Here is a 25290-nt window from a genome sequence, read left to right as displayed (position 1 = left end):
CTGAGTTCTGATTGGCTGTTGCAGGTGATGGAGGCGGAGCATACAAAGACGCGGAGTGAGCTGGTGCACAAGGAGACGGCAGCCAAGTACACGGCAGCCATGGGCCGCATGAAACAGCTGGAGAAGAAACTCAAACGCACCATCAACAAGTCCAAGTGAGTCCCATATGACTGCGTTGCGACCCAAACTCCACCGCACCACAGTTAAAAGACCGAGAAGTCAAAGTGAACCTGATACGACCACTGCGTCAATTACCGAATGGTCTGCGACTCACACATTCACACCCATGTTTATTTGTCAACAGTGACCTTTTCCAAGACATTGATCTTTAACGACGCAGATGTTTCAGTAGCTTGAAAAAGGTCAATGAACAAAATAAATGAATATAAATGTGCAAAAGGTAAATGTGCGCGCAACAGTGGAGGCTGTTGAGGGGAGGACGGCTCATAATAATGTCTGGAGAGAAACTAATGGAATGGCACCATGCTTTTAATGTATTTTATACCATTCCACTGATTCTGATCCAGACATTAACACGAGCCTGTCCTCCCCAATTAAGGTGCCACCAACCTCCTGTGGGTTGAGGGAGTCGTTTCCGACCTTTGATGATGAAGTAGTGGCTGTTTTTATTCCGAGCACCACAAAGAGAGACAATGCGGCGGTGTGCTGGTTAGTATATGCTGTCAGGCTTTTACAAAACTCTATAGACTGGAGGCCTGTTTTGGGGAGGGAGTGTAAGGTGTAGAGTAGGGGGGCTCTAATGTTTCCCCGCCTTAACTTGAGAGACTGAGGCTGTTGTGAATCCATACAGCCTTAAAAAGCTCCCTCGTCTCCTTTCCGTCATGACCACAGATCATGTACTTGATATGTGTAATCAGTATGGTTGAAACCTAGCCGGTCCTCTTACCTATTAAGTGTCATGGAGATGAGATGAGAAAATAGTCCGTTTTAGAGTGTTGGGACTGAGCCTGTCAGTGTTGCCTCAGCTCTGTCTAATCCTTTCTCCACAGTCAGCTCATCTAATGTGATAGCTCTATATCGCACCCCGTTGCCTTGGTGAGAGCTATTCCGAGCTATTCCGAGTTGTCATTGCCTCTAATCTTTCTCCTTCCCTCTTTTTCCCCTCCTTCCTCCCACAGACCTTACTTTGAGTTGAAGGCAAAGTACTACCTACAGCTTGAGGTATGTGTGCACTACACTACACTGTAATTTGCCTGCCTTTATCAGCCTTTTTAAAGGTACAGTATTTTAGATTCTTACTGTCTTATTATTGTGGACTCTGCTCTGTGGTTAGATCTTTACTAATGTGACTTAGGTAAATAAACTTTGACCTTGAACATATTGCCATGTCATCTCAGGTCTGAACCATTTATGGCAATGATGGTTTCATCTTCTGCCTTTGCGTGTGTGTGTGTGTGTACTTTCCCTTTCTGTCCGTCTGTAGCACCTAAAGAAGAATGTGGATGAGTTGCAGGCCAAGCTGAGCCAGGCCAAAGAAGGGTACAAGACAGCTCTGAGAAACCTCGAGATGATCTCAGACGAGATCCACGAACGCCGACGCAACTCAGCCATGGGCCCCCGGGGGCGGGGCGTGGGCGCCGATGGCGACAGTGTCGCCGTGGATGACATTGCCAGCTTCAAGATGGAGTCGGATGGCATCTCCAGTGAGTACACTTACAGTGATGTTACATGATGTTCTGGTCATTTCATTTCTGCGCTTGAAAACTGCAGAAACTGTTCTTGGATCAGCTGTCCTACATAGTGAGGCTAAACAGCCAGCCGCGCCTACTTTTCACTAGTAGTTGGGTACGGCACATAAACACCCTGTTGACTCTCCTTCTGACTTGTTCTTCAAAACCTTCGTAGGAATTCCTAGAAAACGCTGTTATTGGCATTGTGCAGGGAGGTCTTGATGTTTTCTAAGAAAAGTCATGAAGATGGTGTCCGGCTCCTAAGAGGGTTGCCTGTTTTCTTGGAATGTTTTCCTATAATTTTTTCCTAGACTTGGAACCTTAAAGGCGCAGACTGTTTGGAGTTGACTTTATTGCCCTGCGCTGGTGTCTAAATACTGTACAATACATTCTAAATGTGTTCTTTCAAAGAAGTCTGTTCATTCAATTTTCTTTAATAAGAAATTCCAGATTTTTTAAATGCCTGTATTTACTTTGCAGAAGATCCCATGATATGACAACTTAACAACGGTCATTGGACACACAGTGCTTAATTTGCTTCATCCCGAATCAGTTAAGTGCTGAAGATACACACTGTGATGAGATTGAGGCTCAACTGTAGTCAGATGAAAAAGAGTAGATGTTCAGAGCAGTGCGTGTCACTCACTGATCCACTTTCTAATGTCCTGCATTATGGGCTGCGGGATGATGTTTCCATGGCAACCTCAGAGCCCTACTGCTGTCTGACCCACTCCGCCGCTATTTGCTAAGGTTATTGCTGTTGCGCGTTAACCCACATAAACAGCAATATGCTACAGTTGATGATTTGTCTTTTAGTAGACTTATTTTTTTATTTCACCTTTATTTAACCAGGTAGGCTAGTTGAGAACAAGTTCTCATTTGCAACTGCGACCTGGCCAAGATAAAGCAAAGCAGTGTGACACAGACAACAACACAGAGTTACACATGGAGTAAACAATAAACAAGCCAATAACACAATAAACAAATCAATGACACAGTAGAAAAAAAAGTCTATATACAGTGCCTTGCGAAAGTATTCGGCCCCCTTGAACTTTGCGACCTTTTGCCACATTTCAGGCTTCAAACATAAAGATATAAAACTGTATTTTTTTGTGAAGAATCAACAACAAGTGGGACACAATCATGAAGTGGAACGACATTTATTGGATATTTCAAATGTTTTTAACAAATCAAAAACTGAAAAATTGGGCGTGCAAAATTATTCAGCCCCTTTACTTTCAGTGCAGCAAACTCACTCCAGAAGTTCAGTGAGGATCTCTGAATGATCCAGTGTTGACCTAAATGACTAATGAGGATAAATACAATCCACCTGTGTGTAATCAAGTCTCCGTATAAATGCACCTGCACTGTGATAGTCTCAGAGGTCCGTTAAAAGCGCAGAGAGCATCACGAAGAACAAGGAACACACCAGGCAGGTCCGAGATACTGTTGTGAAGAAGTTTAAAGCCGGATTTGGATACAAAAAGATTTCCCAAGCTTTAAACATCCCAAGGAGCACTGTGCAAGCGATAATATTGAAATGGAAGGAGTATCAGACCACTGCAAATCTACCAAGAGCTGGCCGTCCCTCTAAACTTTCAGCTCATACAAGGAGAAGACTGATCAGAGATGCAGCCAAGAGGCCCATGATCACTCTGGATGAACTGCAGAGATCTACAGCTGAGGTGGGAGACTCTGTCCATAGGACAAAAAGTCGTATATTGCACAAATCTGGCCTTTATGGAAGAGTGGCAAGAAGAAAGCCATTTCTTAAAGATATCCAAAAAAAGTGTTGTTTAAAGTTTGCCACAAGCCACCTGGGAGACACACCAAACATGTGAAAGAAGGTGCTCTGGTCAGATGAAACCAAAATTGAACTTTTTGGCAACAATGCCAAACGTTATGTTTGGCGTAAAAGCAACACAGCTGAACACACCATCCCCACTGTCAAACATGGTGGTGGCAGCATCATGGTTTGGGCCTGCTTTTCTTCAGCAGGGACAGGGAAGATGGTTAAAATTGATGGGAAGATGGATGGAGCCAAATACAGGACCATTCTGGAAGAACAAGACAATGATCCAAAACATAAAGCAAAATCTACAATGGAATGGTTCAAAAATAAACATATCCAGGTGTTAGAATGGCCAAGTCAAAGTCCAGACCTGAATCCAATCGAGAATCTGTGGAAAGAACTGAAAACTGCTGTTCACAAATGCTCTCCATCCAACCTCACTGAGCTCGAGCTGTTTTGCAAGGAGGAATGGGAAAAAATGTCAGTCTCTCGATGTGCAAAACTGATAGAGACATACCCCAAGCGACAAACAGCTGTAATCGCAGCAAAAGGTGGCGCTACAAAGTATTAACTTAAGGGGGCTGAATAATTTTGCACGCCCAATTTTTCAGTTTTTGATTTGTTAAAAAAGTTTGAAATATCCAATAAATGTCGTTCCACTTCATGATTGTGTCCCACTTGTTGTTGATTCTTCACAAAAAAATACAGTTTTATATCTTTATGTTTGAAGCCTGAAATGTGGCAAAAGGTCGCAAAGTTCAAGGGGGCCGAATACTTTCGCAAGGCACTGTACATTGTGTGCAAAAGGCATGAGGAGGTAAGGCAATAAATAGGCCATCGCAGCGAATAGTTACAATTTAGCAGATTAACACTAGAGTGATAAATGAGCAGTGTGTCTGTACTACCTACATATAAAGTGTCTGTTTCAAACTGTCCGATGGCAGTAAACATAGTTCAAGGTCATTAAAACATTCCTTCATTCGCCATCCATGTTGGAATTTGAGGACTTTGACCCCAACACAGAAAATGGATCTCATATTAGTCTTGAAGTACTGTGTCTTTACACTCTCTCTTTCAGTGTAAAGTATGGCTGCAGTATTTCAAGAAGTCTCTCTCCCCCTTCTGCCCACCGTCTGTCTCCCTCGTTTGCTTTTTCTTCCTACTCCCTTTCTCTATACTCTATACTCACTGTGTGTATTTGTTTATTTAGTGGATGCCACATTGATGCTCTGCATGTGCACTCCTCAGTTGTACAGTAAAGGCTTGTTACATCTCAACCACTCTTCCCCTCGGTCTCTGCAGTGACGTCCGAGTCGTTTGAGGATGAGACCTGCAGCAGTGCCATGTCAGAGGAGGACTCAGAGACCCGCTCCACCTGCAGCCTGGTCTCCTCCTCCCACTCCCCAAACAGCCCCCAGGACCTGCCCTCGCCCTGCCCCTCCTCTTCCCCTGCTCCCTCCTCACGCCCCTGCAGTCTGGACCTTCCCAGCCCAGTCTCGCTGTCTGACTTTGGCCTTATCTCGCCGGTCCTGGGACCACGCAGCGAGTGTAGCGGGGCGTCATCACCTGAGTGTGACCTGGAGAGAGGTGTGTGTGTGCGCGCGGCCAAAAAAGTAAAAAAGGAGAGCTGGGTTTAGAGAGTGTGTGTGCATACTGTATGAGGTAGTGTGTACATATGCAGACAGGTGAAAAAGAAGAGAGATTGATGGTGTGTGTTTATTTTCAGTAAGACATATCGTCTTCTGTTTCCTGTCTGACTTGCACCTGAGCCAGAGGAGAGACCTATTAGTCATAGTGACAGCTTGCCTAGTGCTTAGACCAGAGCAGGTGCAGAGGCACAGGTTAGCAGTACTGCTGGGGGATAAATCCTAATCTCCACTGGGTCCCTAAGAGCCTGCGGAAAGTTTTGGACCAGTGAGAAAGGGTAACACAGTGGGGGGTGGGGGGCGGACTCCCAATATACTTTATCTATCTCGATCACCAGGCTCACACAGCATACCTCTCTGTGTGTTTCAGGTGACCGAGCAGAGGGAGCGGAGGGTGAGCTGGACAATACTGTAAACAACAACAGCACCACCGTCCCAAACACCAACAAGACCACGGGCCTGGAGGTCCGCCTCAGCTTCCTGTCTCTTCGATGCTCGCGCAACGTCAGCTCCAAGAACACTAAGCGCGAACGTCAAAGCCGTTCCCAGACCCCCACCCAAACTGTGGTCCTGATCAACGGGGTGTGAAGAGGAAAGCTAATCCACAAGCTAACCCCATCACTGGCTTTGTGTGCCAACATGCTGTATTACCAGTAACCACACACACACACATTCCATACTACCCCATGAACTAATGAACTAATACTGGCTAAGTGAATAAAAAGTGGCTCAATATGAGACACTATGAACTAAATGGTCAGTGTATATACAGTTCCTATGGATCATGATGATGAAGAGACTTAAGACCAAACCCAGGGTTGGTGATGTCATGAAACCACCACTTCCTATAGAAAGGACCTTTCAACTTTTGACATCCCACCCATAGCTTCCTCAGTCAGATTGGCTTCCCATAATTCCCTACTGAACTCCACACACATTAAGGACCGTGCTGGCTAACGCCCTATGGATGGGGGCCCATGGTATATGAGGGGAAATGGGATAAACAGTGTTATTTTTACTGTGATATTCTCCCTGAGAGGGAGCTGCACTTCCAGACAAGATGTGATTCTGTTGTTCGTAAATGAAAGAATGCACTCCTAGCTTCGACTATTAGAAATGGGGATTATTTATAAAACTTGATGCCACCTGTTTTACCAATACAGAAAATAGTAAAATACACAACATTGACAGCAATCTGTGTTATGCTTTTGTAAACGAAGAGCATGCATCAGGCCAGGATTTAAAGTCAGGATTTATAAAAAGAAACAAGTACATTTACGGAGTTCAAGTTTTGTGAATAACCCTCATGACTTGTAATATTACTCTGCTATATCGTCTCACAGATAGTTGATTTTTGAATACTCTCACCATTATGTAATCCTGTGTACGGCATAGAGCCTATGGCAACTGCTTCATGTTACCATGGAGACCAAACACACACTACCAGCCCCTGGCTGGCATCTCTTCGGACAGCCCGTGCATTTGTTCAATAGGGGTCTTCAGAATTGGACTTAAAAGAACTGTATTCTATTGCTCAACTCACTTCCCAGTGATCTGCGAATCCATCTCGCCGACAGTACACATAAAGCTGGACTTGGAATCGATTCCAAGAGTAGAATAATTGTGTGGGGTGAGGCTACAGTAGATATACCCTCCCCTCCTCTCTTCCTCCTGGCTCCCTCCATCCTGTGGTTCATCGGCACCACACTGATGTGGTGCCAGGGAAATGGGCCCCCAGACACTGTCAACCATCTAGTTCTCCTTCCATCCATCTCCCTGTCATGGCATCCCCAATGGCCGCGTACTGAGGGACAACGTCCACCCACGGACGGTAACACTAAAGAACTGAGCAATAGCGCAAGGACAGAACTTTAGATAACAACATCTGCCCATGGACACTATCACATAGAGTTCCCTGTAACGGAATGAAAATGGCCAGCCAGGTAATTCTCAGAATCTGAGGATGGTTTTTGTCTTGGACCAATATTGAGGAGAAAGTGAAACTGGATGACAATGAAACTGATGATGGTGAAGAATGACGAGGTCTTTTGTGGAAACTGACAGAATAGTTGATAGTGTTGGTTTCTGGTGGACAGTATCAGCTCCTGTAAGTTGTAGATCCATATTGGCTAAAGTGGCACACAGTAGACTGTCAGATGTTAGAGGTCTCGTCGTCTGTCTCAAATAGTGTTCAATTGGCTTCCTCTCCTGGTCTCCTTATGCTCCATGGCCACATGGGAAAGGTATTTGGTCACTGAGTTATGAGAAAAGCAAGCTATTGCACAAGCGTATGCAGTCTATTTGTTATTGTGAACGCTCCAGTCTATGTATGTACTGTACGTGTACAAATGTAATGTAATGTATCGATGTTTATCTGTCACCCTCCGCTGTGGAATATAAGGATATGACCATGAACAGTCCCTGTCATAGCCGTTTTCTTCCATTATGTTAGAGTAACTTTCCATTGTGTCTTCACAGTTTAATGTGCCTGTTTTCTGAAAATAATCCATTAAAAGGGTTGTTCACTGCAGTAAGCCTTTGTTCATTTCTTAAGATCTAACTGCAATGTAGATCAACTAACGTTGTGTCTCCCCCTCCCTCACTAGCCTGAAATTCTTTGGTCAACCAAACTCAAGATCTTATTTGGTAAATGACCCAAATCCCAGGCAGAGATTTTAAAAAGTTATTCTATAAAAACATGTCAAATAATTGTATATGTCTGTCAGAACCCTATGCAGTAATTGACTAGCCTGTAGCCATTCTGACTAACTGGGCTATACTGACATTTTCTTGGTCTAATCGCTGCAGATAAGTCTATTGCAACAACAACAAAAACAATCAGATCATTGTTTTCTTGCGGGGTTGTTTACACCACCCTGGCTCCTCATTGGCAAACCTTAACATGCTTAACCACATTAGAAAAGTACCACTTATCTGTGCTGGGATTCCCCATTGACGTATAAGCCGTGTGCTGCAGATTGTAGGGCGACAGGATTCAGAATGTTAGCAGGTTTGACATTAGCCACGGCTAAGCCAAGTGAAGATCTTTGGTGGCAAGGCAGCACAGAACTAGATTATAGGATCTTGTTCACAATAACAAAAGTTGAACTGGTTTTCAGATTCCTCGTCATATTTGCTTTCCTCTTGTTTGTCAGACACTTGACTTAGCAGTATTTGTCAGTTGTCAAATATGCCTCTGGGGTTAAATTCCTGCCTTTCACCTAAACAATTGTTTTGTTCTCTCCCTCTCTGTACTGCACTTCTCTGTTTCTCCTCTACCTCTCCAGATCCCTCCCTCAGGCCTGGTAGTTTGTCTCTCTGCCCTGTGATTCTTCTTAGAGGTTGTGACCAGCTACTGAAAATGCAACACGCTCTGTTTTCAAATGCTCTCAGACAGGAGAGAGGCCAGATCTTCACCAACACAGACAAAACATTTTCTGATTTCCATCAATGCCATGTTTGAATACATCAATCCACATTTAGTGCAAGTTGAGCAAAATCATACCAGACTATTGCATTTGACATAAAGGGCAACTATTGCTGCTGTTTCCACTTAACAGTCACTGGAAGAAAACATACATGTAATTCTATGTAAAGAATGAAACGACAGAGCAGCCATTTTGCTAATGCAAAATAAGTCTACATGGTACGGGTGACTCCGCTCTTTCAGTAAGTCCACACTTTCCTTAGTAAAATTATGTTTGAGGAGTGGGTCTTGTCCACAAGAGTGTATGGCATTGACAAACTGTTAACAGCTGTGAAGCGGTCAAGTCCTTGCTGAAGCGTAAACAAGAGACTGAAGATTGCAGATACGTTTCAAATGTTGTTTTCCACGTGAGTACCCACACAGTTGCAAAATTCCAGGAACTTATAATAAATTCCTTGGTTTTCCCTAAATCCTGGTCGGAGGATTCCAGGAATCTGGAAAACCAGGGAATTTATTGAAAGACACAGACACAGGTCCTGCATGCCTGTCACACATCCTTATAAATTCCAGAGATTAGTCTTAATTCCTGTGCAACAGAGAAATCCCTGTCGTGGTGCAGTCTCCTGAGAAAGACAGTTACAGTTGAGAACGCCACCCTTCGTTCTTGGTAAATACCAGCACTGCCTCTTGAGTACCTAGACTGGCGGTCAACAAGCGCCAAGTAATTGAACATTGAAAATCATAAGGGCCATAGTTGTTGTGACATCATTTACTGTATCTGTCATTATGGCAAAGGAGGATGAAAGCACCTTCAACATTAGCTCTGATAGTTACTACTCAGTCAGTTAACATTTTTTGGAACATGTTCTTGCACACCTCAGCACATAGAGGGCTATGTTCCATACCAAAAACATGTCCCTTTCCAAATACCCTTGATAATAATCAATAAAGTAATCAGTCTCTTTGGGGTCGTCCTGCAATCGTAACAAGTTCCACCCAGAGTCTAAGGAACAGTGAGTGTGTCCATGTTGTGAGCAAGTTATTCCTGGTGTCACCCCTGAATCCTCCCCCCTCTCCTTACTGGAGCTGGGAGACCTTTAGGGGCGTGGCGCTGCTGAAGTCCAGGAAGAAGGGTCCTTCCTGTTTGGGCAGGAAGGTGGTGGGGATGACATTGTAGATTCCAGCAGGGACATGGTCTGCCTCCATGTAGCAGAAACCACACCTACAGAGAGGGGGGGATGGGGGGGGGGGGTCACTATGGCTGTGTCTCAATAGTCTCAAATAGCACCCTTTCTAATCTCCATTCCTTCATAACATGTTACAATGCAGTCCACCACCATTTCTGGACATTTTCTGTTTCATAACCCACTAAAAATGCATGCAATGTGTTCAATAGCAGAGCAGATTATCTGAATCATTTATAGAGATTATCTGATATTAAATACAAATTTAACCTGCTTTAACCTCATCCACAGGATAATCTAAAATCATGGTCTAAATGTGAGGAAAATGTTATGAATATCTTTACTTACAATTATTCCTGAAAAATAATTTCAGACGCACACAGCTGTTGTCATAAGATCTAACTCAAAAGGCATTCCTTTACGCAAGTGTGCAGTAAGGCTAATTTCAGTACACCCTCAATCTTTGAACCAGGCTAACTCAATCAGCATAGACATCCCAGAGGTCAGATACGAGGTTCTCAGATGTGACCTGTGGAGAATGTATAGAATGTTCCCTCAGTGTTGTGACTGTAGCCACCACATTTAGGCACCATGTCATCATGTCATCGGCTTTGGAGAATCATGTGTCCCCAATATATGTTCCAACACTGAACTTTAACCTGTGCATAACATTTTATGATGGATGCATTCAAGTGGTCACCCCGCCTGTTTAAGTAAAAAGCTGAGGGACGGGCCTGGAGAAATGTAACCACTTTCAAATTCATAGACGGAAAGGGGATACCTAGTCAGTTGAGCCATGAATGCAAGGACTGACCATAGATATCAAAATGTTTGTTTCAACCATGTTGAGGCTATATAGTGTTTGTATACATTTATGTTTACCAACATTGGAGTTAAACAAGCTCAGAGTTTCACAGTAGGAAAATGACACTCATACCCGGGTTGAAAATGGCCGATTTGGACACTGATAAGCGCCTACATTGGAACGCAGTAGCTGTACAGTAACATGCTATACATGAGGTCTCAGGGTCTCCGCTTCACAGCTCTGTATGGGTTTTGACTGAGCCGTTTGGAACTTGAGCCCCCGCGCGCAACAAGATATTTGCCCCCATTCTATCCGCTAATTGGGCAAACCATTTTGTTGTCGGAGTGAGGAAAATGCTGTAAATTAAGAGGACTTGATGTATTTTGAAAGATGAAATGTTGAGGATTATAATAAATACCGCTGATGTCATACAAGCCAAACACCCTTGAGCCCAAATGTGCACTTCTCACACATGTAATATACAGTGTCAACGTTTATGATCACTATGTTTAATGTACAAGATGACATGGCGTTACACCTTGGGATGTCCTGAACAGAATGAGCCTGTTTGTTGTATTGGGATTTTTTGGGCGGGCTGCAGACCCGGGCTGAATTGGCTTGTGAAAGCCTATTGTAAAATCATATTTTATAATTTAATAATGCCCACCTGACCCAGATTGGGATTTATAATGGATCGTTTCTGGATTGCGTATACAGTTATTTTGTGATGGCGGGGATGCAGGGCTGTGTTCCAAACAAAACACCTACCAGTGCGCTTGCTCGGCACAGCTTGGAGAGCTCAAAAAAAGCACCTTGTAGTTGAAGACTCGTCTTTTAGTCATAAAAGTGTATTGAAGTTACTTAGGAGAGGTGCGTAGACACTTGGAGACACCAGTTTGACCTCTCACTCAAACCCTTCATTTTTTTGTCTTATGTTGGACCTACCCCAAATCCATTAATATTGTTATGTTAATGAATGAGTATTTTCAGATTTCATTATCAACAAATGCGGTAAAATTACAGTAAATGTAAAATGAACATCAAATCGACAGTATAATGTTTGAATTCAGTCGTGTCAGGTGAACTATTAGATCCTCACCTTTAGTCTAATAATTTCCCCATAATCTCCAAACTGTTCCATTTTAATTGCTACCATTGCTATGCATATGCTTTCCTGTAATAAATATTCCTATTTAGCCCCATCTATATAGGCGAATTCCCACGAGTGTAAAGGGTTAATATTCAGATTGATTCTGAACTCATCTGGAACTCAACACTATGTACTGTCCCTGAATACCTCTATATGCTGATAGACAAACACACTATCTCCTGTGAATCCTGGGTGTGTACCTGTAGTCTCCACTGTTCTTCTTCGGGTGGCCTGCAGGTCCTGGCTCTACTACAGTGGACACGGTCACCATCTCAAAGCCCACACTGTACTGCCTAGAGGGTGAGACATGATAACAATAACACAAGCAACCAGAACCTGCGCTGCCTACGGAGGGAGAGAGGCAGAACCACATAACAACTACGCAGCACGTCAGATTCTTGGTAGGCCAGTACAATACAGCACCAACGCATTAAAAGAGAGAGAGAAGAGAAAGAGAGAGAGTATTTAGTTAGCAGTGCTAATGACTGCAGACTGGAGGGAGAGAGCGAGTCATCTCGTTTTAATTAGGAGCACCAGATGAACTATTAAAGATGACCCCTACAGGATGTCGTAAGGGAGTGTATTAACACTGGAAACTGACTGTTAGTCTGTCTGGTCACATTTACACCTGGCAATCGTATTCTGTGACGGCTCAAATTTTCTGGACGTGTCATGACAAAGTCTCATTGGAGTCAGACTGTCAGACACAATGCAGACCATGCATATTATTTACATTTTACATTTTGCAGTCACCTCGGATTAGAGAAGGTTTGACGGACAGGATGAACACTCAAGTATTAAAAGTGCTGTGTTACAAGAGGACATTCATTTCAATGGAACCCATTTTATAGCCATCAATTGTGATTGGGCCGTAAAGTGTCCCCCACTGGGTGTAGTGCCCCCAGTGGTGTGGAGGGCCCCCGCAGGCCTCAGTGAGTCTTACCTGGAGCCTCGTAGCTCTATGAGCATGGGTCCTGGGCGCTCCAGGTTAAACTGGTAGATTGGGTTGTGCTTGTACGAGTCCTTGTAGTTCCCACAGCCCCCCGCACTCGGCCCCTTCCAATGGCCATTGATCTGCACAGGGAGAGAGAGGGGGCTTTCACAATGTAAGATGGTGATTTTGTTATCATGCCAATAGAGAATGTGAACAAAGAGACAAGTGGAAGTAAATGTTACCCGTTTGGTATGAGTGAAGGGCGTTGGGATCTTGGAGAAGGAGAACTTGCATCCAGAGTAGACCTGTTGGAGTGAAACGTCTATTACTCTGGTGGAACTGAATGAGCAGGGATGTGATCAGCACAACATAGAAACATCAGGAAGAAACTCCAGGAAGAATACTGGCAAGCTCTTATTCAGATGGAAGAAATCATGTTCAATCCGTACCGCACGAGAACTCTTCTGAGGATGAGACTGAACGTCAATTCACTAATTCTCCAGATGATTTTTAAGGGAGTGAGAGTGCAGTAATTGATTCACAGCCAGTTTGCTGCTTGCTAAGTCAAGGCTAGAGATATTCCTCTGGCGATTGGCTTTTCTCTTTCATTCTCAGAAAGACACACATTCAACTACTCTCAGGGTTTCTTCTCTTCTACGGAGGCCAAACATGTTGTTTTTGTGAGACTTCAGATAACAGCTCCTCAAAGACTTCATCTCAGTTGGTAAGGGGAGTTTATGAAATATAAATTACCAAAAAAAGGTTTGGGTCACATACTCACACACAAAGCCTTTTACTCATTCATATACAAACCAACAAAGTCTCACTCTCTCCATCTCTCTTTCACACACAGCCATTCATTGCAGAAAACTCACAAGCTCTCGTTCAACTGATTTCCCAGTTCTGCAAGTGGGTTCTGATACAGAACTGTTTCTAATGAAATAATTAGCACACCTCATTTAAGACTCAATCTGCATGGATATGAACACACACACTCAGACTGCAGGACAAAGGAGGCTGATTCATGTATAATTCTACATTCTGAAACAACTCAGATCTAGTTTAATATTCCTTGTGTGTACAGTATATATATATATATATATATATATACACACTACCGTTCAGAAGTTTGGGGTCACTTAGAAATGTCCTTGTTTTTGAAAGAAAAGCTACATTTTTTTGTCCATTAAAATAACATCAAATTGATCAGAAATACAGTGTAGACACTTAATGTTGTAAATGATTATTGTAGCTGGAAACGGCAGATTTATGGAATATCTACATAGGCCCATTATCAGCAACCATCACTCCTGTGTTCCAGTGGCACGTTGTGTTAGCTAATCCAAGTTTATCACTTTAAAAAGCTAATTGATCATTAGATAACCCTTTCGCAATTATGTTAGCACAGCTGAAAACTGTTGTGCTCATTAAAGAAGCATTAAACTGGCCTTCTTTAGACTAGTTGAGTATCAGCATTTGTGGGTTCGATTACAGGCTAAAAATGGCCAGAAACAAATAACTTCTTCTGAAACTCATCAGTCTATTCTTGTTCTGAGAAATGAAGGCTATTCCATGCAAGAAATTGCCAAGAAACTGAAGATCTCGTGTCGTGGAAATTTCCTGTATTACTAAGTGAAAGGAGAGTTTACAAACCACACACCAGTCAGAGTTATACATAAACTTCATATTTTAATTAAATGAGCTTCACCAAAGCCCTGTGACTCTCAGATCAATTCAGTGTCTATAAATGAATTCTGAGTGTCAACATAATGGCAACTGAGATCTTTTATAGCAAAGATCCACCCCTCTCAACTCACAATGATGAACCACAGATAATAGGAACTTCACAAAGGGCCTTTTACTTGAAAGAGGAGTATCCCATAACCAGATAGCATTAGCTATACATTATTGTTCAGGTTGTAATCTTGTTCCTGGTACTTCTTAGTACCAAAACATTACCTCATCCAATGGCATAAATCAATTGTCAATTCTAGACACCCCCATCTCAAATACACGCAAATCCTGGATAAACTCACAGAGGGGAGTGACTGGCACACAGACATTGTGGAGCCCTTCACATGGTTTAACAGATTCATTGGAAGACACTGTTCAATTCTGACTTCTCCCTTTCTGATATTCTGCATATTACCAGACAGATAAAAGACAAGCCTGACCTCTCCCCTCTCTGGGCCCCAAGTGACTTTTCCCTGGAGAAGAAAGAGGAAAATGCAACTACCATCTACATTATCCAAAATAAGTCATTCTAATGACAAATATCTCACATAAGCATTATTATGTAAATAAAACATCTTATTTATCAATGTTACCTAACTAATTCTGATTCTGCTACGACACTCGTACAACGCTGTGTACTACTCCCTTCACAGAACAGCGCAAACTGGCTCTAACCAGAATAGAAAGAGGAGTGGGAGGCCCCGGTGCACAACTGAGCAAGAGCACAAGTAAATTAGAGTGTCTAGCTTGGGAAACAGACGCCTCACAAGTCCTCAACTGGCAGCTTCATTAAATAATACCCGCAAAACACCAGTCTCAATGTCAACAGTGAGGAGACGACTCTGGGATGCTGGCCTTTTGAACTGTAGTGTATGTACACTTGACACTCATTAAGTGGAACAAGACTCTTCTCTCTCTCTTCTCCTCTTTCCTTCATCTCATGTGCCCTCACTCCATCTTCCCCCACTCCCTCTTGTTCTTCACCCCCACCATCCCACTCTTTTCTCACGCTCTATTGTGAGATGCTTGAGGCATGCTATATGGTCACTTCTGCACCGCAGTACAACAGGATCGCAGTGTTTACCTGACAGCGACAGATCTGACACTCAGGAGATGTATCTGACACAATATGTGTGTGTGTGTGTCTCACCCTCAGGGTGTAGTTGATGGTGTTCTGCTTCTCGTACTGTGACACCACCAGTGTGAATGTGTGTGTTCCAGTGCTGGTTAGTCTCATCTTGGTCAGGTAGTGGGGGCTGTTGATCCTGATCCCATCTATGTAGGGGGGAGGGTCCGCTGTGGAGGAACATACGAGACAGTCAGAGGAAACACACACACACACACACACACACACACACACACACACACACAATTCCATGAGAAACTCACCAGGGTAGTAAACTTTCTTTCCCTCCGTCTTGTAAACCACCAAGGTGATGAACTCCTTGTTTTGTGCAAAGTCATCCTGTACATCAAAAGGACAAAAACAGAGCGATTATTGTTTCTATGGGAAAAAAATGAGACGACATTGTCTGATACTGTGTGGTGGTGAACAGCCAGACAGACGGTGTGCACCTTGTCAGTGATGTGTCTGGTCAGCAGCACCCAGACAGCAGTGCCCCCTGCAGGACAGGTCACCTCCAGCCGGTACTGAGGGTTGTTGGCCAGGCTGTAGGCATCCTTCACAGGGCCCTGCCTCCCATCCCAGCTACTGCAGGGACACACACACACACACACACAACCAGAAATATACTTCACATATCAAAACACGTGTATTTTTTTTTTATACACACACAGTGCATTTGGAAAGTATTCAGACCCCTTTACTTTTTCACATTTTGTTAAGTTATTATTATTCTAAAATGTAATAAATAAAGACATCCTCAGTCTACACACAATAGCCCATAATGACAAAGCAAAAACAGGTTTTTGGAACGCTTGGCAAAAAAAATGAAATACCTTGTTTACATAAGTGTTTAGACCCTTTGCTGTGAGACTCGAAATTGAGCTCAGGTGCATCCGGTTTCCATTGATCATCCTTGAGTGGCCTCCATCACTCTTAAATGGAAGGAGTTTGGAAACACCAAGACTCTTCCTAGGACCCGCCGCCCGATCAAACGGAGCAATCGGGGGAGAAGGGCCTTGGTCAGGGAGGTGACCAAGAAGCTCCAGAGTTCATTCTGTGGAGATGTGAGAACCTTCCAGAAGGACAACCATCTCTGCAGCACTCCACCAATCAGGCCTTTATGGTACAGTGGCCAGACGGAAGCCACTTCTCAGTAACAGGCACATTGACATCCCGCTTGGAGTTTGCCAAAAGGAACCTTAAGTATTCTCAGTCCATGAGAAACAAGATTCTCTGGTCTGATGAAACCAAGACTGAACTCTTTGGCCTGAATGCCAAGCGTCACGCCTAGAGGAAACCTGACACCATCCTTACGGTGAAGCATGGTGGCTTCGGGACTGGTCTATGAATGTCCTTGAGTGGCCCAGCCAGAGCCCGAACCTGATCGAACATCTCTGAAGAGACCTGAAAATAGCTGTGCAGCAACACTCCCCATCCAACCTGACGGAGCTTGAGAGGATCTGCAGAGAAGAATGGGAGAAACTCCCCAGATACAGGTGTGCCAACCTTGTAGCGTCAAACCCAAGAAGACTCGAGGCTGTGATCGCTGCCAAAGGTGCTTTAACAAAGTACTGAGTAAAGGGTCTGAATTACTTAATGCAAATGTGATTTCTGGTTTTTATTTGTATTAAATTTGCAAAAAATTCTAAAAACTTGTTTATGCTTTGTCTTTATGGGGTATTGTGTGTAGATTGATGAGGGGGAAAAAATGATTTAATCACGTAACAAAACGTAAAAAAGTTAAGTTTGTCTGAATACTTTCCGAACGCACTGTATCGTACTTGGTTATAGGTATAGCAGACCCTTGTGGGAGATATGAGAGGGCTGTTGTTGACTGACCTGTGGATACAGGAAGACTCTCTAAACAGGGCGGGGCTCCAGCTCAGGTAGATGACATCATAGTACTGGCACAGGTCCTCAAACGTGATCCAGAACACGCCGTTATCAAACTTCTGTGCGGTCTTGGGGTCAAAGTTGAGGTATTTGAGAAGTTCTGGGGTCCAATTTTTCTCATCCCGTTCACTGAAGCGGCCTTTCCACCTCAGGTGGCTCCACGGGTTCTTCAGCTGTAGGAATCGCTTCCCCTGAGAGCCAGATCAAATGGCACAGAAGCTTAGCATGCAGGCAGAACACCATTAACGATGCGCAAAGTTACAAAGTTATAGTTTTGTCTTATCTTGATTATTGTCCAGTCGTGTGGTCGAGTGCTGCAAGGAAAGACCGAGTTAAACTGTAGCTGGCCCAGAACAGAGCAGTCTTGCTCTTCCTTATATTCAGAGGGCTGATATAAATACTATGCATGCCAGTCTCTCACGGCACAATGCCTCTCCCCTATTTGACCTAGATAGTTTGTGTGTATGTATTGATATGTAGGCTACGTGTGCCTTTAAAAAAATATATGTAGTTCTGTCCTTGAGCTGATCTTGTCTATTAATGTTCTGTATTATGTTGTTTCATGTTTTGTGTGGAACCCAGGAAGAGTAGCTGCTGCTTTTGCAACAGCTAATGGGGATCCTAATAAAATACCAAAGACATAAATGGAATTGACCAGATACAAATAAAACACAGCATGCTATACTATGAGTGGTTATGCTAACCAAGCTACTGTAACAACTGAGTGGTTATGCTAACCAAGCTACTGTAACAACTGAGTGGTTATGCTAACCAAGCTACTGTAACAACCATGAGTGGTTATGCTAACAAGCTACTGTAACAACCATGAGTGGTTATGCTAACAAGCTACTGTAACAACCATGAGTGGTTATGCTAACAAGCTACTGTAACAACCATGAGTGGTTATGCTAACAAGCTACTGTAACAACTGAGTGGTTATGCTAACCAAGCTACTGTAACAACCATGAGTGGTTATGCTAACAAGCTACTGTAACAACCATGAGTGGTTATACTAACAAGCTACTGTAACAACTGAGTGGTTATGCTAACCAAGCTACTGTAACAACTGAGTGGTTATGCTAACAAGCTACTGTAACAACCATGAGTGGTTATGCTAACAAGCTACTGTAACAACCATGAGTGGTTATGCTAACAAGCTACTGTAACAACCATGAGTGGTTATGCTAACAAGCTACTGTAACAACCATGAGTGGTTATGCTAACAAGCTACTGTAACAACCATGAGTGGTTATGCTAACAAGCTACTGTAACAACCATGAGTGGTTATGCTAACACCAACACTTACTTTGTGCTCCCGGATATCCAGGACAGCATAGGCATGCGTTGGCACAAGGCCCCACCTTTCGCCTTCCTCCTCTGTCATCACCCCTGTTGCTGTGGTGATTAGGACGTCGCCCCGGTGAAACCTGTCATCAGAGGAGGGGATGTGAGAGTAGTAGGTCAGCTATCTTGGCTAGGAGACAAAACTTTGTGGTATTGATAACCATGTCTATTACCATCTGGCAGCAAAGGTAATCATGAAAAATCAATACCTGACTGGAGGATGGAATAGTGGCATTACTCAGTGTGTGTGTGTGTGTGTGTATCTTTTTGCAAATGTAATATGATTTGTGGATTCAAATAAAGTATTTCAACTGTGTAAGACTCTTAGTTCTATAGCTCTTAGTGTGAATTCTACAGAGCATATGGACTATGTAGGCCCTTAAGTGTGTGCATGGGTGAATTAATGAGTGTGTGTTTGTGTCTGCTTGTCTCACCTCTGGTAGAGCATGCGGAAGGTGTCGTCCTTGATGAATGACTGATTGTCTGAATGCATGGCGATACGCTCTGGGATCCAGCCAGTGAGTGCGTGCAGATCGATGTTCTACAATATAATAAGACAGAAAGAATTGAGATCACACTTTAGAGAATAGCAATAACAAGGTGGGGAACAGAACCAACTGTCCAATCACGTACGGTGGATGAAATGTGGAATTTAACACACGGTGTGAATGAGGGAACTCGTTAGCTCTGAAACATTCGCTATTGGACAGAGCAAAGTACAAGGGATAGTACTAGTACTTTCACAGGGGGAACTCCCTCACCGAGTTGGAGCCGGGGAAGTCGTAACCTCCCATGACCTTCATGTAGGCCTTCTCTATGAGGGAGACCCACAGCTCGTTCCTGTTGCTGGAGTAGGAACACAGCAGCTCTCCATTCTGACCACATGGCAGGAAGTCGTCTATAATGACCTGCAGGGAACAGGAAGGGGAACACTTACAACAATACAACCCATTGGTAGACACTGTCAGCGACATGGCAGCTTTACAGTGACAGTCTAGTCATTTAGAGAGGGAGGTTTTCTAGCTTATCTCACAATGACATTGAGCACCAGTGGACCCAGTTCCCAGGTTTTGCAGTGTGTTACCTTCCTGGGCACACCGTTGATGTGAAGCTTCACCATGTACTTCCCACAGGGGTTATACTCTGGCTCCCCGCGCCGGTTCTGGGGGTAGATGATGCTGGTGATGAGCTTCTTGTTGTAGCGTCGCTCATAGGCAGCGCTGATGGCTAACGACGCCACGAACGAGCAGTCAGACACCACTGTCTAACGGGAGAGAGTAGGTGATCAACAATAAGAGTATGAGACTAACATCCGACCACCAGGATGTCGGGTAAATCTGTCAGTTTTATCCGTCACATTGAGAGGTATTCAGTTTAGAGCAGATTGTCCATAAAGTAGGTAGCTTTTATCAGTCAAAACATACGTACAAGTGGCGCCATCTGATGATGAGTCAATTCCAATACACCTTAAATAATTCTGTATTTTACAGGGAGCATTTGAGAACATTTTGGTCTTGGTTATTGATAGTGAATATTGACGGCTGTGTGTGTGGCCGGACCTGTTTGATGCTGAAGCTGGATACAGATAAGATCATGGTGGGGTTATTGCAGATCTCGTCAGGGCGAACCCAGCGGGAGAAGATGGTTTTCTGCTTGGGAGACAGGGCCAGCTTGCCTAGTTTGTCCCTGGAAAGCATCCACAGAGAATAAAAAGTCTGATGTTTATCACAAATTAAAAATGAATGCAATCAAGTGGCACTCCAGATAGTATCTGCTTTCTGGTTGCAGGTAGAAATGTATTACGTGTGTATTCTACAATCCGCACACCCACTTACTAAGGAACAAGAATATCCTGACTTACGAGAATGGAACAGGAAAGGCAAATCTCTCCTTCAGGTCCACACTCATGAAGGGGACGAAGGGTATGCCGTTGATCTTGGACGTGCTCCTATGTGGAAAAAGTGGAGAGGAGAATCAGGAGAAATGTAACGTGTATACCTTAGCCAGCAGATGAAAATGTAGATGCGAGTCAAACCTGAACCTTTACCAAACAAAGGTGTGTTACTGCCTAACCTTTAGAAAAACAAGTCACACACTGGCATTATGCTCCTAGGGAAATGGGGATGATTATGGAACCACAGATCATTGCTTCTTGGGAGCCTAAACTCAATGTGTTGACCATGTTCTTTAATTCTCCAGAGTCCAGATATATCCCAGCCTGCTCACCTGAGCACCTCGATCTCTTCTGAGGTGTAGCGCTGACCCTGAGGCTCGCTGGACTGGACCGGCCTGACTGGCTGGGGGCGGTCCTGGAGAGAGAAGTCAGGCCCCAGGGGGAAGAACTGTCTGACGGGACAAGGCCCCCCACTGGGTTTGGCCCCTGAGGGCCCCGGCCTGTCCTGTGGCGACTGGGCTAAGGGACTGGCGGACTGGGACTCCTTCAGCCCCTCCGCCCTGGAGAGAAACAAAGGGGTTGGTTGGTTGGTCGGTCGGGTTGGTGTTCCTTGATCAACAGTGCATTCGGAAAGTATACAGACCCCTTGACTTTTTCCAGATTTTGTTACAGCCTTATTCTCAGAATAAAATAAAAAAAATCCTCATCTACTCACAATACCCCATAATGACAAAGCAAAAACAGGTTCAGAAATTTTGCACAAAAAAATAAAAAACTGAAATATGACATTTACATAAGTATTCAGACCCTTTACTCAGTACTTTGTTAAAGCACCTTTGGCAGCGATCACAGCCTCGAGTCTTCTTGGGTATGACGCTACAAGCATGGCACATCTGTATTTGGGGAGTTTCTCCCATTCTTCTCTGTAGATCCTCTCAAGCTCTGTCAGGTTGGATGGGGGGTGTCCCTGCACAGCTATTTTCAGGTCTCTCCAGAGATGTTTGATCAAGGTTCAAGTCCAGTCTCTGGCTGGGCCAGTCAAGGACATTCAAAGATTTGTCCTGAATCCACTCCTGTGTTGTCTTGGCTGTGTGCTTAGGGTCATTGTCTTGTTGGAAGGTGAACCGTTGGCCCAGTCTGAAGTCATGAGCGCTCTGGAGCAGGTTTTCATCAAGGATCTCTCTGTACTTTGATCCGTTAATCTTTCCCTCAATCCTGACTTGTCTCCCAGTCCCTGCCACTGAAAAACATCCCCACGGCATGATGCTGCCACCACCATGCTTCCCCGTAGGTGCCTTTTAGCAAATTCCAAGCTGGCTGTCATGTGCCATTTACTGAGGAGTGGCTTCTGTCTGGCCATTCTACCATAAAGGCATGGTTGGTGGAGTGCTACAGAGATGGATGTTCTTCTGGAAGGTTCTCCCATCTGTCAGAGTGACCATCGGGTTCTCGTTCACCTCCTTGACCAAAGCCCTTCTCCCCCGATTTCTCAGTTTGGCCAGGCGGCGAGCTCTAGGAAGAGTCTTGGGGGTTCCAAACATCTTCCATTTAAGAACGATGGAGGCCAATGTGTTCTTGGGGACCTTCAATGCTGCATAAATGTTTTGTTACTCTTCCCCAGATCTGTGCCTCGACACAATCCTGTCTCGGAGCTCTATGGAGAATTCCTTCGATCTCATGGCTTGGTTTTTGCTCTGACATGCACTTGCAACTGCGGGACCTTATATGGACAGGTGTGTGCCTTTCCAAATCATGTCCAATCAATTTAATTTACCACAGGTGGACTCCAATCAAGTTGTAGAAACATCTCAAGGATGCACCTGAGTTCAATTTCAAGTCTCACAGCAAAGGGACTGAATAGTTATGTAAATAAGGTATTTCTGGTTTTTATTTATAATACATTTTGAAAAATCGCTTTGTCATTATGGGGTATTGTGTGTAGATTGATGACAATTTGTATTTATTTAATCCATTTAAAAATAAGGCTGTAACAAAATGTGGAAAAAGTAAAGGGGTCTGAATACTTTCCGAATGCACTGTATACAACACTCGAAATGTAGAAATATTACACTATAGAGAGGAGGGGAGAGTGACCTCCTTACCTATCGAGGGCCTGACGAGCCAGCTGCTTCAATTTGCCCTGCAGCCCCTGGTCTGTCGTATCATGAGACTGTGAGAAAAGAAAGTGGGAGAAAAGGAGTGAGGGGAGAGTTACACTTGACACCTGCCACACATTATGTACCTTAGAGTCTAGGTCAAGGGGGATGTCAGTACATACAATGAAGACTAGTAGGTTCATGGCCTAATCCAAATAAACTGTTCTTATACTCATTCCTGACTATACCTCCATTGGACCTGGTGATGACCCAGGAATTAACATCCTGTATAATGTTTGATACAGTGGTCTGAATAGCAGAGTACAGCTCATTTTGTTGTTGTTGATTTGCTCAATTACAAGAGCATCGGTGGTGAAAGTTGCCCCTGTAGTCACACAGCTGGCCTAAAAGAAGCATGGGCCTTTCCTGAGCAGTCCCTACCGTCTGGATGCAGAGTTCCACGGCCTGTGTGTAGAGCTCGATGGCCTCGCCCCCATTGCCCTTCTCATCCTCCTCAAAGGCCTGGGTGACCAGGAAGTGGGCCCGCTCCAGATCCACCTGCTGCTTGCTCTTCAGAGGGTCGCTACTTTGAGCTTGAACTGCATGGGGTAGGACACAATGGAACATTAAAAATATATATTTTCAAATACACTGGATAGGTGCAGTGAAATGTTGTTTTACAGCCATAGTAGTACTGTGCCCCTGGAGCAAATAAGGATTGTGGTGCATTGCTCAAGGGCACAGACCAATTTTTCACCTTGCCAGATGCGAGTCAAACCTCAACCTTTCGGTTGCTGGAAATTTACATAAGTATTCAGACCCTTTACTCAATACATTGTCTTAGCACCGCGATTACAGCCTCAAGTCTTCTTGAGACACCTGTATTTGGGGAGTTTCTCCCATTCTTCTCTGCAGATCCTCTCAAGCTCTTGTCAGGTTGGATGGGGAGCGTCGCTGCACAGCTATTCCCAGGTCTCTCCAGAGATGGCTCCACCTGGGCCACTCAAGGACATTCAGAGACTTGCCCCGAAGCCACTCCTGCGTCCAGCTCTAGGAAGAGTGTTGATGGCTACAAATTTCTTCCATTTAAGAATGATGGAGGCCACTGTGTTCTTGGGGACCTTCAATGCTGCAGAAATGTTTTAGTACCCTTCCCCAGATCTGTGCTTTGACACAATCCTGTCTGGTTTTTGCTCTGACATGCACTGTCAACTGTGGGACCTTATACAGGTGCCTTTCCAAATCATGTCCAATCATTGTAATTTATCACAGGTGGACTCCAAGCTATAGAAACATCTCAAGGACACACCTGAGCTCAATTTAAAGTCTCATTGCAAAGGGACTGAATACTTTGGTAAATAAGCTGTTTCTGTTGTTTTTTCAAATAAATTTGCAAACATTTCTAAAAACCTGTTTTTGCTTTGTCACTATGGGGTAGTGTGTGTAGATTGCTGATCACAATTTTAATGTAATTAATTTTAGAAGGCTGTACGGTAACAAAATGTGGAAAAAGACAAGGGATCTGAATACTTTCCGAATGCACTGTAGGCTACTCACTGCTATGCTTTATGAATATGGGTCCACTCATTCTGGATGGAGTATGAGAGTGAATGAAGTTGGATCAGAAGTGGTTATTGAGGATCACCACTTTCCCTAAACTGTTGAGTTGGACTCACCAGCATTGTGCAGGGCCTGAACCCGGTCCAGGTACTCATTGACTTTATCCTGGATGCCCTCCAGTTTAGACCCTGCCATGCCGGCGTAGATCAGGGCTTGTGCCGCCTCCTAATATCACATACAACACCAACATTATTGCTTTCAAAATTACAAATGTATTTTTATGTAGCAAAATACAAGCGTGTCTTAACCATGGGTCAAGTACCTCTAAGATAGTAACTAACCCTATATTATTTGAGTTTCTGGATATCCCTTAAAGGCTGAATACATACCGTTTGTTACACAGGTGTAAACACTGGAATGCCACTTCTAAAGGCTAAAAGTGCATCAGTGATCAAGTTGTCTATTCCACAATGGTGACGATAAGATGCAGGTGAAAGTAAAAGCCAATGTGGAGTGCGGCAAATTATTCCACAACATCCATTTCAGAGTCCTTATCGTTACCTTATAATAGAAGACCGCTTCGTTGTATTTTCCATTCTGGTCGCAGATGACAGCAGTTTTAGCAAATTTAACTGCATCGTGCTCCAGTGCCGTGCAATCCATTTTGTTCTAACGTTTTTTCATACGCCTTCATACAGCCTGGAAAATATGACTGTCCCTGTCATTCGTAACCAACTTTAACTAGCTAGCGGCGTTAGCTAGCAAGCCGAACTTGATAGAACGTCAGACAGCTAAATCAAAGCAATGAGTTACAGTTCCAAAATTTGGGTTTTTAAAATAAGATTATCAAATTAATGAAATAGAAACAACCGCCTTGACAATATCCGTAAAACATTATGATATACAGCTAGCAAGTAGACGAGCTACTTTCTGCTCGATAACAACAACATAAGTAATTTCCATGATTTAGCTTCCGGGTAGCTCCAACGATGACGAGAGCTTTTACCCTCCAAT

At 43.9% G+C, this 25290-nt stretch overlaps 2 protein-coding genes across 3 annotated transcripts in view; one reads left to right on the top strand and one right to left on the bottom strand.

The window, feature by feature from the left end:
• LOC110486940 (SH3 domain-binding protein 5) overlaps positions 1–7659 on the top strand; it is a 38673-nt gene extending 31014 nt beyond the window's left edge. For both annotated transcript variants that reach the window (XM_090196400.1, XM_021558814.3), the window contains 5 exons: positions 25–155; positions 1140–1182; positions 1445–1664; positions 4786–5070; positions 5500–7659. In XM_090196400.1, the coding sequence (XP_090052526.1) occupies positions 25–155; positions 1140–1182; positions 1445–1664; positions 4786–5070; positions 5500–5717 (897 nt within the window). In that variant the 3' untranslated portion in view covers positions 5718–7659. The remainder of the gene's footprint in view (positions 1–24; positions 156–1139; positions 1183–1444; positions 1665–4785; positions 5071–5499) is intronic.
• A 903-nt stretch (positions 7660–8562) lies between these two features.
• LOC110486933 (calpain-7) lies at positions 8563–25287 on the bottom strand. Its single transcript, XM_021558804.3, has 19 exons — positions 24838–25287; positions 24393–24501; positions 23158–23315; positions 22723–22790; positions 20953–21180; positions 20588–20674; positions 20286–20412; positions 19811–19990; positions 19488–19634; positions 19161–19267; positions 18689–18809; positions 17329–17573; positions 15939–16074; positions 15753–15828; positions 15514–15659; positions 12872–12934; positions 12639–12769; positions 11896–11988; positions 8563–9778 (listed from the first exon to the last, which is right to left on the bottom strand). The coding sequence occupies exons 1-19, from the start codon at positions 24937–24939 to the stop codon at positions 9634–9636; spliced, it is 2469 nt and encodes an 822-aa protein (XP_021414479.2). The 5' UTR covers positions 24940–25287; the 3' UTR covers positions 8563–9633.
• Between the last annotated feature and the right edge of the window lie 3 nt (positions 25288–25290).

Source organism: Oncorhynchus mykiss, chromosome 2, assembly GCF_057628025.1.
Source record: "Oncorhynchus mykiss isolate SJ-2025 chromosome 2, ASM5762802v1, whole genome shotgun sequence".
Taxonomy (NCBI): Eukaryota; Metazoa; Chordata; class Actinopteri; order Salmoniformes; family Salmonidae; genus Oncorhynchus; species Oncorhynchus mykiss.
This window is presented reverse-complemented; position numbering and strand designations above follow the sequence as displayed.

What these genes read in the sequence shown, in the direction of transcription:
- LOC110486933 (XM_021558804.3), bottom strand. Translation starts at nt 24,939, where the DNA reads ATGGATTGCACGGCACTGGAGCACGATGCAGTTAAATTTGCTAAAACT. An exon ending in TGGAACTCTGCATCCAGACG is followed by an intron (nt 22,791 to 23,157) that starts GTAGGGACTGCT and finishes CTTTTCTCACAG; the next exon opens with TCTCATGATACGACAGACCA. An exon ending in ACTTCCCCGGCTCCAACTCG is followed by an intron (nt 19,268 to 19,487) that starts GTGAGGGAGTTC and finishes ATTATATTGTAG; the next exon opens with AACATCGATCTGCACGCACT.